Source organism: Gekko japonicus, unplaced genomic scaffold (assembly GCF_001447785.1).
Source record: "Gekko japonicus isolate JY-2015 unplaced genomic scaffold, Gekko_japonicus_V1.1 scaffold1944, whole genome shotgun sequence".
Lineage (NCBI taxonomy): Eukaryota > Metazoa > Chordata > Lepidosauria > Squamata > Gekkonidae > Gekko > Gekko japonicus.
In genome coordinates this window covers 105,971-119,272 of record NW_015169231.1, presented here as the reverse complement: position 1 = coordinate 119,272, position 13,302 = coordinate 105,971, and the positions used below count along the sequence as shown (strand labels likewise).

General features: G+C 43.6%; 1 protein-coding gene across 1 annotated transcript in view; it reads left to right on the top strand.

Moving 5' to 3' along the window:
- The window catches only part of LOC107114840 (IQ and AAA domain-containing protein 1-like), a gene marked incomplete at its 3' end in the record, with an annotated part of 190,785 nt that overhangs the window by 71,989 nt on the left and 105,494 nt on the right, over positions 1–13,302 (top strand). The window contains exons 4-6 of the mRNA XM_015416438.1: positions 7,005–7,332; positions 10,976–11,095; positions 12,158–12,349. Coding sequence (XP_015271924.1) covers positions 7,005–7,332; positions 10,976–11,095; positions 12,158–12,349 — 640 coding nt within the window. The remainder of the gene's footprint in view (positions 1–7,004; positions 7,333–10,975; positions 11,096–12,157; positions 12,350–13,302) is intronic.

Sequence of the window (13,302 nt, the reverse complement as noted above, 5' to 3'; positions counted from 1 at the left end):
CAGGCTCCGCTAGCTCTCTTAGAGAGGGTGCTATCAAACCTGAACCTCTTTTGCTGCTTCAGCAACATAAAATTAATCGCTTGTGACTCACTAGAGATGTAAAATTTCCGGAAGTTTTGTTTTTTCCGTTTTTTTTCGGGGGGAAACGGAAATTTTTGGAAAAATTGAAAAAATGCTACATTAGCATTTCTTTTGTCTTTTCTAGATTGAAAGTCATTCTGTTACTTTAGGAACATAAAATATGACTATGGACATTTTTACTTGGCATGAAATTATCACAACTAGCTTATTAAAAATATAGTGTATCCAAACAATTATTTCAAACAGAATACCGACCCACATGCAAAAACAAAACGGAAACTTTTTTATTTTCTTCTGACAATAGCACCTCCTAAAGGAAGAAATGCATCTTGTTCTTGCATTGGAGGGTTCAGTTTGTAACCTAGGACTTGCTTGTCCTCAGTGCACAGAAATTAGATCAATCTGATACCATATATATATATATTAGAAATGATTCGGAAAATATTTGAACACCTTGTCTTAAAATATTTTATTCATCATGTTAAAATAAAATGTTCCATAATCATTTTTTTTTCTTTTTTCAATTTTTCGGGAAAAAGCAAAAAGGCTTCAGGAAAAAACGGGGGAAAACTGGTTTTCCCCCGAATTTTTCCGGTTTCTTTCCGGGCCTTCACATCTCTATGACTCACCATATAAAGTTGTACTAAATTGGCATGGTTTTGGAATTTAAAAGTATGAATGTCATCGTTTTCTACCTGCCAAATCACAAATTCATGCAGCACTGGAGTGCTGCACCCTGTATTATCTTTTCACATTTCACTCATACCAAGAGAGTTTTGTTTTCAGTGCTCCCCCAAATTATTAGGGTTCTTCCCCCCCCCATAGAATTTTTTAAAGGCCTCAGCCTTTTTCATGCTATATATAGGGTTACCGACCTCCAGGTGGCTGAAAATCTCTTGCGATGACAACTGAACTCTGGGCAACAGAGATCCATTCACCGGGAGAAAATGGCCATTTTGGAAGGCGGACTCTATGGCATTTATACCCCACTGACATCCCTGCCCCACCCCAAGGCTCCACTCCCAAAATCTCTAGGTATTTCCCAACCTGGAGCTGGCAACCCTAGTATGCATTTTGAGTCAGTAAAACCTTGTCTTTAAAAAGCATTTCACTCCTTTAAAGGAAAATTTTCATGAGCCTTTCAGTGCTCCCCCACAAATTTCCCAATTTTTCCATTGAAAAATTGAAGAAAATCCTTAGGAAAAAAACAGGAAAAACGTCCCCCACCCAGATTTTCTGGGCCTTCACATAGCAGCATTGCCAGGATGTTCAGAGCCAAATGTCCTTCAGGTAGGACTAAAGGTTGCCCATTTACGGGAGCGGCTGTGGCCCACTGAGGGAGCATCTTTTTGGCCTGCAGAAGGTCCCAGGTTCAATCCCTTGCATCACCAATTAAAAGGACCAGGCAGTAGGTGATTCTGGTCACCACACCTTAAAAAGGATATTATAGCTTTGGAAAAAGTGCAGAAAAGGGCAACTCGAATGATAAAAGGGTTGGAACACTTTCCCTATGAGGAAAGGTTAAGGCGCTTAGGGCTCTTTAGCTTGGAGAAACGACGACTGAGGGGTGACATGATTGAGGTTTATAAGATTATGCATGGGAAAGAGCAGGTAGAGAAAGAGGTACTTTTCTCCCTTTCTCACAATACAAGAACCCGTGGGCACTCCATGAAATTGCTGAGCGGTCGGGTTAGAACAGATAAAAGGAAGTACTTCTTCACCCAAAGAGGGATTAACACTTGGAATTCACTGCCACAGGAAATAGTGGCAGCTACAAGCATGGACGGCTTCAAAAGGGAATTAGATAAGCATATGGAGCAGAGGTCCATCAGTGGCTATTAGCCACAAGGTATAGATAGGGACTCTGGGGCAAGTGATGCTCTGTCATCTTGGTGCTTGGGGGGGGTCAACAGTGGGAGGGCTTCTAATGTCCTGGCCCCACTGGTGGACCTCCTGATGGCACTGGTATTTCTGGCCACTGTGTGATACAGAGTGTTGGACTGGATGGGCCTTTGGCCTGATCCAACATTGGCATCTCTTATGTTCTTATGTTCTTATGTGATGTGCGAGACCTCTTCTGCCTGAGACCCTGGAGAGCCACGGCCAGTCTGAGTAGACAATACTGACTCTGATGGACCAAGGGGGTCTGGTTCAGTATACGGCACTTTCACGTCTGCGTTCATAATGTGGGAACAGGAGAATTCTCCTGATTCCTTGAGTGCTACTGCTTGCTTGATGGGCCACTTTTTAAATTTGAAGGAGTTGAAGGACCATAGATGAGTTCTTTCGTTGCCCTAGGCAGGTGAGGAATGCAGATAGAATGTGCTCATTCTGTTCATTTTGGCAGGCATAACTGCAACTGCTACAAAAACATTCTTTAATAGCCCTTTTTTAGTTGACGATTTCATATTGCATTTGTTCTGTTAAAGGTAAAATGTTATATGGGAGGGGGGGGAAATTAAATGGTTATATCCACAGACTGACAGCTATATTAACTAGGGTTTTGATGTTTTAAACTGTTTTTATAATCTGCTTCTAACCTGAGGAGTGTTATGAGGATTTTCTTAGGAAAGTTGATGTTTTTTTATGTTGTGGGTTTTTTAAATGCACATTTCTGCTTTGGGTTTTTATTGGCTGGGTTTTTAATGGTTTGGTTTTAAGTTTTTACGATTTTGTCTTGTTTTATTTTGTGAGCCGCCTTGTGTAGGTCTCTGAAGAAGCGGCATATACATGATCTAAATAAGGAAACATATTGTTAAAAGTAAATGTTGTGTGTATAAAATGGAGACAGTAAAATGACATAAATGTCAAATTATGTACTCTAGGATATATTAAGACCTTAAGCCAAATATTTATGTTAAAGACTGGAACATTTAGCTTCAGTGTTAAGCTTCAGTTTTTAAAATTAGATGACAATAGCCGAGTGAAATTATTAAGTCTGTAATATCTAAGGAGAACCGTTTAGCTGTTCATTGACTTGGTGGTGGTGGAAAGTGCCCTCAGGTCTCAGCTGACGTGGTGACCCAGTAGGGTTTTCATGGCAAGAATTCCTCCTTCCTCACGACTCTGGTATTCCTTGGAGGTCTCCCACCTAAATCTTTGCCAGGGCTGAGCCTGCTTAGCGTCTGAGATCTGAGGAGATTAGGCTAGACTGGGCCATAAAGGTAGGAATGTTCATGAATGACAATGGTGAGATCACTTGAAAGAAGTATAAAGAAAGAAACATCTCTGTCTAGGTCAGTTTGCATAGGCTACCCCTTCTAACAGGACAAAACGGACATGTACAGACATGTCAGAAGGACCTTAGACTTGCCCCCCTTTGTGCCACCTACTAAGCAATTACAAGGAAGTGATCTTTGTGCTAACTAACACGTTATCAGATTCACAGGAAGCCTCAAGCGTAGGTCATTGAAATTGGTGGGAAGCATCAAGTGCAATGAAATTGCAATCAGGGTCTGGAAATAGAGTGTTAATGTCTTCTCAATATGCCGTTAGCATCTTTCACTTTATTAAATGTTTTCATCCAAGGACATGTCTGAGCTTGCAGTGTTTACCTTTTTATCAAGGTTAAACAGGCTTTGAATAATACAGAAGGATTTGTTAGGGGAGTCTCTTTTGGAAATATAATCACTTTAAAAGAGATTTTGTGGAACTATATTTGCCTGCTGAGATTTAGTTTTATTCTCTCGCTCTCTCTCTTTTTACAATGCATATTTCCCTTTCCAACATCACGTTTCCATTCCTTTTCTCTTTTCTGATTGATTTTTATAGTTATAGGAATTTCCCAGCTACCAGTAATCTAGGTGTACTCAGAATAAACTTTTATAGTGAAGCCAGAATGGGATTTATTCAATTTTATACTACTGGATATAGCCATAATACTCATTCAATTTTATTTTTATTGTAATTGAAACTTACAGCAGCTGTCACTGTGGAGAATAGTCACAGAAAATAATATTAACTGTGTCCCACTGATATCTCTATCCTATTTGACTTGTGACTGAATGTGATGGTTAGAGTGCTAGACTAGGATCTGGGAGACCTGGGTTCAAAACCCCACTGTGCCATGGCAGCTTCACACACTCTCGGCCGAACCTACCTCACAGGGTTGTTGGGAGGATAAAATGAAGGAGACGAAAATTATGTAGGCGGCTTAGGGTCCCCATTAGGGAGAGAGGAGGGGTATAAATTAAGTAGATGCATAAATATATTTTCTCAGAGATTTAAACTGTTGTTTCAAAATCCATTTATTTTTTAAATATTTTATTAAAATAAATTACAAAAAATATGCAAAAAGTTACAAAATGTCCATAAGAATACATTGCCAATCTAAACCCCCTTTCGCCCTGCCTCCATGGATATAGAAAACCCTTCACCAGCAACTGGCAATATTAATACTATTTCCAATTATACAATTGCCAATTCCATTCTTTGTATCCCTCTTGACCGTAAAAGGTCTACTCTATATGTATCTCTATTTTTAATTTAATTTTTTTAATTCAACCCTTGTCAGAGCCGAATAAAATTATGGAGTTTGATGTTCCAATTGGGGCAGGAATATGGGGGTTCATTTATTTTTTCAGAGCTAGTGGGAGTTTCCCAGACAATTGAGGCCTTTCCTTACATTTGTGATGAACACGCTTAAACTGTCCAAGACATTGATTCATTAAAACCTTATGCAAAGCTGATGATGTCAGTCATCTCCCTCATCTTAATTTTTCAATTTTTGATTTTCGTCTGGGTTTGAAGGTTCATTTAAGTTACAGCTGGATTTGGAAGAGGCTAAATATAAAGACGAGTAGACTGAGGAATTTTTTTTAAAAAAGTTATGTTACATTTCAGGGGAGGGACACATAAATCACACAGAGATTATCCTGATTATCCTGTCCCTCTCAAAAGAAAAGGCTGTGCCTCCATTGTTTAATCCTTCTGTCTTGACTTTCTGTTGTTTTGAAGCCTGATGTCCATTTTATATCTCAGAAATAGAACCTAGGTGAATATAGAAACAGAGACCAGGCCATTAAAAACGTATAAACTCAAGGTGTGGAAAAAAAAATTTTTTTGCAGATGCACCTCCAAAATGCGCCCCCAAAGTCCACTATATTGTCTCCAGTCTTCTTCTGTCAGTAACAGGTTGACCCTAGGGCAGATTTCGCTTTAATATGTACTACAGACTAGGAATCCCTGTGAATCCTGATATTCAGTTTCCATTCTGACCCTTGTGACCTCAATGAGACAGCCTCTCTGCGTATAACACATTGTCCTAAATACAATAGGCTGTTAAATGAAGACATAGTTTCTTCATAAGAGTGCCATTAGACTTCCTGGAACACACAGGAAATCTTGGAGAACAGCAGAAATTCCTGAAGGAGAAATTATGTTGGAATGTTGCTAATTAATACGTGAATGTCACCTGGAAAGGGACCTTTATTAACCAAATATGAATGTGGGAAGAGTACGTAGTTTGTTTATGTTGCCGAAGGATTTCTACGGCCGGAGTTCATTAGCTGTTGTAGATTTTCCGAGTTGTGTGGCCGTGGTCTTGGCACTGTAGGACCTGACGTTTTGCCAGTAGCTGTGACTGGCATCCTCAGAGGTATAACACAGAAAGATGGTAGGGTACACTCTCTGTGTACCCTACCTCTGATTAAAAACAAGCATTCTAGGGAGCTTATTTTATTTATTTAAAACATTTATTAGCCCCCTTTCTTTCTTGTAGAACTCAAGGTGGCTTACAATATTAATAAGACGATTATAAAAAACAAAACAAAATGAAAACAATATAAATAAAATAACTATGTTAACAACACATAAAAGGCCACAATTTGAATTTAATGAAAGCCTTAAAATGTTTAGATAGATAGCAGCTATTAAAAACTTACAAACTTACTCAGGGTATATATAGATCTAATGTTAAAAAGGCCTTCTGGAATCATTCCAGAGGGACAGCCATGCTGGCATCTTGTGGCAACGCCAAACAAAACAGAGGTCCATTGGCACCTTGAAGACTAACAGCATCTATTCCCGCGTGAGCTTTCATGAGTCAGCCCACTTCTGAAGATTCCAGTACTCACCAGGTACTCACCCTGCTTAGTTTCCGAGATTTGACAAGAATGGGCCAGCGTGGGCAAGACATTGAACACCTTAGTACGATGTTTTCAGAAAACGTTCAAATGTAATTCCTAATCCTAATTAGCTGAATTCTTATCTGACTGATGTTAAGGAGTAAGGACTACAAAGATGAGGTTGTTAAGTTCCACACCGTTCCAGTCTTGCCTTGTAGTGCTGAGTTCTGAAAAGAATAATTTTTTAAAAGGTAATAGTTCTGAGAAATGTGTTGTTTCATAACGATGGGCATACAAATTATTGTGTACACGGACCGCCACTAGGGGTCCGTGACCTCAATCAGAAGCTTGGTCCCAAAACACAATAGGGACCGAGGATCCTAGTCCACCTCGAGTCCACCAATAAGACCTCTGGAGGGAAATTCAACACACACACACACACCCATGGGACTGTGGGTGTACCGGGTGATGTGTATATAGTTGGCTTCTGTGGGGCCGGTTTTTTATCTTAGGGTGATTTCCCACAAGCGCTGCGCCGCACTCACTCTTCTCTTTGGCCCGATGGTATTTGTCAATTTCACACAAGCTGCTGCTGCATTTTGCCCCACTTCGGCAGCTTGTGTGAAATTGACAAATACCATCGGGCCAAAGAGAAGAGTGAGTGCGGCGCAGCGCTTGTGGGAAATGACCCTTAATGTGTGAAGTACAATAAATGCGTCTGAGAGCATGTTGTAGTCTGAGTCTCCATGCTGCGAACCCAGTACTTTACACAAATCCAAGGACATAATTGCCTGTTACTTCTTTCTCTTTCTCTCTCTCTCCCTCTCTGACTCTCTCTCTCTCTCATCTTCCAAACAGCACTTACAATAAGATATGGGCAGAAGCCCAGCTATCCCTCAATGGCTTGCTGCAGAGGGAGGTGGAAGAGAAGTCCCAAAAGCCCATCAAAGACCGCCTCCTAGCGTTCCAGATGCTGGGTACTTTCTACATCAAGTACGTGCAAATATTTCGCAATTTGGAGGCCGCTTATGACCAGATTGTTCACCCGCAAAAGCGTCTCATTATTCGGCGAGTGCTGGACGGAGTGATGGGCCGTATTTTGGAGCTGAAAAATGAAATGGTGGACTTGGAGTACTCAGAATTTCATTACATTGATGACATCTTACAGGATCTCAAGCTGGCCCCTGTAAGTATATTTTCAACTTAAAAAAAAAAAAATTCTGTAGAAACGATCCTGGCTTTCTGCTCCAGCTCCCAATTTTAATATTTATTTATTGACTTGTTTTAATTCATTCTTACCCCGCCTTCCTCCCCAATGGGGACCCAAAGGGACTTACATCATTCTCCTCTCCTCCATTTTGTTCTTACAACAACCCTGTGAGATGGGTTCGGCTGAGAGGGTATGACTGGTCCAAGGTCACCCGGTGAACTTTCACGGTGCACGTGGGCATTAGAACCCTGGTCTCCAAGATACTAGTCCGACACTCTTAACCACTGAACCACACTGGCTCTCACCAGTGCAAAGAATGTGAATGCCAAGGCCTAGCAGTGCCACTCTGCTCCCACATTGGACAGCAGAGGCCTCAGCGGTGGAAAACATACCAAGCGAGCTCTGAGGTGTCCCCTACTGGCATGAGCGAATGACTCACATGACGGTGAATGGAAGAGGAAGAAGGGAGTGATTTTGTTACATTCTCTCTCCTCATTTTATTAGTTCACACAGATTCTGTAACCAATCCTAAATTTTATTAATCATATTTATATCTTTCCCATATATTCTCAGTTTCACCTATATAAAGGAAAAGGTTTCCCTTGCTCGAAAGCCAGTCGAATCTGACTCTAGGGAGCAGTGCTCATCTCCATTTCCAAGCCGAAGAGCCAGCGCTGTCCAAAGACGTTTCCATGGTCATGTGGCCGGCATGACTAAATGCTGAGGTGCACGGAACGCTGTTACCTTCCCACCGAAGCAGTACCTATTTATCTACTTGCAATTTCTTGCTTTCGAACTGCTAGGTTGGCAGGAGCTGGGGCCAGAGACGGGAGCTCACTCCGTCACGCGGCATTCGGGTCTTGAACTGCCGAGCTACCGACATAAGAACATAAGAGATGCCAATGTTGGATCAGGCCAAAGGCCCATCCAGTCCAACACTCTGTATCACACAGTGGCCAGAAATACCAGTGCCATCAGGAGGTCCACCAGTGGGGAAAGGACATTAGAAGCCCTCCCACTGTTGACCCCCCCAAGCACCAAGATGACAGAGCATCACTTGCCCCAGAGTCCCTATCTATACCTTGTGGCTAATAGCCACTGAGGGACCTTCCGGTCTGCAGCTCAGCGTCTTAACCTCTGAGCCACCTGTATACCTCCCCCTTTTCTGTATAGCTCAAGGTAGCTTACGAATGCAAGGCAGTGGTTAGATTGTTGGGCTGGAATCTGGGAGCCCCAGGTTCAAATCCCCACTTTGCCATGGAACCTTGACAGAGTCACACTTTGTCAGCTGTACCTACCTCACAGGGTTGATGTGTGGATAAAATGGAGACTGAATGTAGTAAGCCACACTGGGTCCCCACTGGAGAGAAAGAAGGGTACACATGAAGTAAGTCAATAGATAAAAACAGAAAATGAATGGGGTTTGTTTCAAGTAGAGCTTTGTGGGAAATGATCTTTTAGGAACCAGATGAGAAATGAAAGTGGATTTCTTTTCATTTTGTGGACCTCAGACTTTGTCATAGTGATGATTGCAGTATTAAAAAGAGAAAAATTGCTACTTCTGAAATCTAATCGTGTTGATATAGCCCACTTATCTGCCCCAAAGAAGGCTGATCAGAAGGAGAGACGAGGGCCCTAATGCACTTTTATGTTTAGGCTTCTAAGAAAAGACCTATAAGGCAGCATTTTTAACAGAAACGGAGAGGATGGGTAGTGGGAGAAACACAGCAGCTCTTTTTTCCAGTGCTTGAAATATACAGGAAAAGTTAGGGGGTCATTAATGAAATGTGTAAGTCATGCAAGCCCCACACATTCCAAGCACATTTACTAGGTGGCTTATTCCTAAAGGGGCTTGGATCCTTCTGCTCCCCCCCCCCCCCCCCGTACTTTGAGCCCTGCCTTTTCCATTCACTGATGATCCATTTTTCCAACCCTTTCTTTGGAGACATTTGCCAATGCCTGTTGGCATCCAGGTATTCGTATGAGTGTATTTTTCAAGCCCGTGCAAAAAGCCAGTCCAGTCTGCGGCAAGAAGTCATCATTGACCGAACCAAAGCCATTACTGCTGTGTGGGGGGAGAATGGGCAGGTTGCCCTGTCCTGTGCTTAATAAAAACACAGAAACTGACCTTGAAGCTGACACTTCCCCAACAAGCCTCACATTTCTCGATCCATGTCTTTATCTTCTCCCCCACACACACACACACCGTACAGCTCTACAGGTTGCCCTCATCAGGTAAAATACGTAACTTTTTCTTTAAGAAAAGATTGTGCTCTGAAACAAAAATTCAGAAGGTAGCATGTTTACATTTCGCCTACAGAGCTCCCCCAGACCTCCAGACATCTGTTTTGAATGCTCTGGAATTCAAAAAGAATTTTAATGATCCACCATAAGGGACATCCTTGCGGGAAACGGCGTACACATCAGCAGTGTTTACTCTTTGGAAAGCTCTCAGTGGGTAAACCCGTGCTCCCATACACAGAATGCATAAGGTCTCAATCTATACACATCCATGCATTCAGTGAGCAGCTGGCATTTGTTGGTTCTGCAACACGTACAGACAGATGGGTGGTGAACACCAGCGCTAATGCCACTAAGAGAGTAGATTGCCTATTTGCATATGTTTGGGTTTTTTACTTAGTGATAATTAATTTGTGTGAAGCACCTTGAGGGAAAATGCTTCAGAAAGGCTATCGTGTTGGTTTTTACTCCGTTTCCCGGATAAAGTTTTCAGTCGGCGCTAACACTGTGCTAGTAACAAAACTAAGGGCGATTTCGCACTAGAGCTGCCTCGCGGCGCAGCCACCGTTTGCCCGGACACAAACATGCCAATTTCACACCTGGAGCTGTGGGGCTGCATTTTGACTCGTGGCTTTGCCCGATTTCCTCCGCAGTTTCGTGATCCTGGTTTTTGAGGATCACGAAACTGCGGAGGAAATCGGCCGAAGCCGCGGATCAAATGCAGCCCCGCAGCCTCGGGTGTGAAATTGACAAATAGTGTCGGGGCAAACAGCAGCTGCGCCGCGAGGCAACTTTAGTGCGAAATCGCCCTAACTTAAAGGATCTCGTAATTGGGACTGTAATTATCCAGGGGCCTTGTTTTGACGAAATAAGTTATGATCTTGAACAGGGGTCCCCAACCTTTTTTGAGCCTGCAGGCACCTTTGGAATTCTGACTCAACATGGTGGGCACAGCCCCAAAACAGCTGCTGCCAGAGGCGGAGCCAGCCACAAAATGCCTGCTGCAGCTTAACTGTTGTGCTGTGGTGTCAGCTGCTGCCAAGGCAACGCTATTAAAAACATGCATAGCCAATTAAATCTCCAGTGGCCAGTCAGAAGTGTTGCTGGGCAAAAGTCCCACCCGACCATGCCCACTTTTTGAAAACACTTGGCAGGTAACGGGAAAGATGGCAGCAGGCACTGTGGCTGCCATGGGCACCATGTTGGGAGCCCCTGATCCAGACCGTGCAGTTACAGAGCAGTAGCTTGACTGCTGTTACGGAGGGCACTCATTCACACTCCCAGGATTGTATGTTCAGCACTTTCCGTTATTCTGTAGAGCAAAGGTGTTAAATGAATGGCTAGTGTGGTTTACAAAAGTCTCTCTTTTCTTCGACAGGATAGTATTGACATCCCCATCCCCCGGTATTTTATTAAGGAGAAGCTGAAGGTGCTGAAAGAGAGAGAGAGAATCCTTGCTCAGATATTGATTGAAGCCGGATTGTATGATGATCAACCTGTGAGTACCATCTGTTTAGATCTCCATATATAATGGAATCAATCTGCATAAAGCTAGGGAACAACCCAGATACTGAGGTGCCCAAGTAAGGGCCAGGATCCTGTTTATCTCCACCACCTGTGGCGCTGTGTCTCAGCTTTGCATCAGGCTGTAGCCAGGAGTTTGTGGCTTGTGGGGCAAATCTTTTTCCATTCAGTCAGTTTAAATCATTTTACTGTCTGCCAGACTTTTAAAATCCCAAATTAGTATTCTAGCCCTCTTCCTTTCCCCCCCAATTCTGTGTTAGTAACATTTTGCTCTCTGCATGTCCATTTCTTCTTATTTTTCTCTTTCTCACAAATTCTTCTAACTCCATCTCTCCCTCCCTCCCTCCCTCCCTCCCTCTGTGATTCTGCAAAAAGAAAGGGAATGGGTCTCCCTCCCTCCCTTCCTTCCTCCCTCCCTCCCTCCCTCCCTATCTCTGCTTCTCTTCTGTGACTTCAGTGGCAGCAGCAGCATAAGGTTTTCATTCTCCTAACAAGTTTCACATGCGGCACGTGCAGAATTCACTGGTGGGCCACAACTAGCTACCACTGGCTGAGAAAAGCTGATGCATGGTGACGTATGAGTTCTTCCAAATCTCACATCTATTTTTGATGGGCATTTCACTGCTTTGAGCCAGTGTGGTGTAGTAGTTAAGAGTGGGACTCTAATCTGGAGAACCACATGAAGCCTGCTGGGTGACCTTGGGCCAGTCTTAGTTCTCTCAGAACTCTCTCAGCCCCACCTACCTCACCAGGTTCCCGTTGTGGGGAGTGGAAGGGAGTGTAATTGTAAGCCACTTTGAGACTCCTTAAGGTAGAGAAAAGCCGGGTATAAAAATCTCTTCCTCATGCGCATCTTGCCGGAAAGGAGGGAGAAAGCTACAGAGTATGGATATTTGGCATTCTCTCACTGAGTTAGTCAGGAAAGAAGTCTTTAATGGGGCCCATGGGTTTTATATTGCCCAGGCTTGGTTTCTGGGTTAGTGCCTGTGTTCTAAATGAGTTTATTTTTATCCCTCATTTCAATTTTATGCTGCAGAAAAAACGTGTGACGGCGATGGTCTTCGAAGAAGCCGTTCGATTAATCCAGATCGCTGAGCGTGCGAGACAGGGCCGGCTCAGGGCTACCTTCATGAAGCAAATCTACCTTGAAGAGAAAAGAGAGAGGCAAGCAAAACTTCAGGGCGGGAAAGGCCCAGACGTGGATTCTTGTGCTGTCTGTATTCAAAAGGTAAAACACTTACTAAGTTTTTCACGGTAAGATGAGTTGACCGTGGAGAACAATATTTGATTCATTATTTAAATTATCGAGGCAGGAACTCCCGCTCTTCTCGCCCCCCAGGTGTCTGCTTTGCAGTCTGAACATGATAAAGGTCTTTGGTAAAAATCTGGGACTCAACCAAGCATTCAGCTCGAAAGCACAAAAGGTGGAGCTGGGGGAGCTCCCTTGCAGTGCTCCGCTACTCGCCCTCTGCTGTCATCCCGCTCTTCTCCAACTGAACTCTCAGAGGGAAAAAGGAAAACTAGCAGTGTGTGTGTGGGGGGGTAGTGTTGGAGGAGGGGACATTCCTAAGCTCCCAGCAGCAACGGAGGCATCCAGATGTGCATAGAGGCTGGTTCTGCATCTGGCATTCACTCCACATTTGAGGTGTAGCTCAAAACCACATCCAGATACCCTGGGCCAACGCCGTACTGACTGCGAACTCACCCCTAAAGGTCATAAATCTATGCAGAAGGTACCTTCCGTGGTCATGTGGCCGACATGACTAAACACCAAGGCGCACGGAACGCTGTTACCTTCCCACCAAAGTGGTACCTATTTATCTACTTGCAATTTCTTGCTTTCGAACTGCTAGGTTGGCAGGAGCTGGAACTAGAGATGGGAGCTCACTCCGTCTTGCGGCACACTCGGGTCTTGAACTGCTGAACTACTGACCTTCCACAGCCTGCAGTTCAGCGTCTTTTCCGTGGTCATGTGGCCGACATGACTAAACACCAAGGCGCACGGAACGCTGTTACCTTCCCACCAAAGTGGTACCTATTTATCTACTTGCAATTTCTTGCTTTCGAACTGCTAGGTTGGCAGGAGCTGGAACTAGAGATGGGAGCTCACTCCGTCTTGCGGCACACTCGGGTCTTGAACTGCTGAACTACTGACCTTCCACAGCCTGCAGTTCAGCGTCT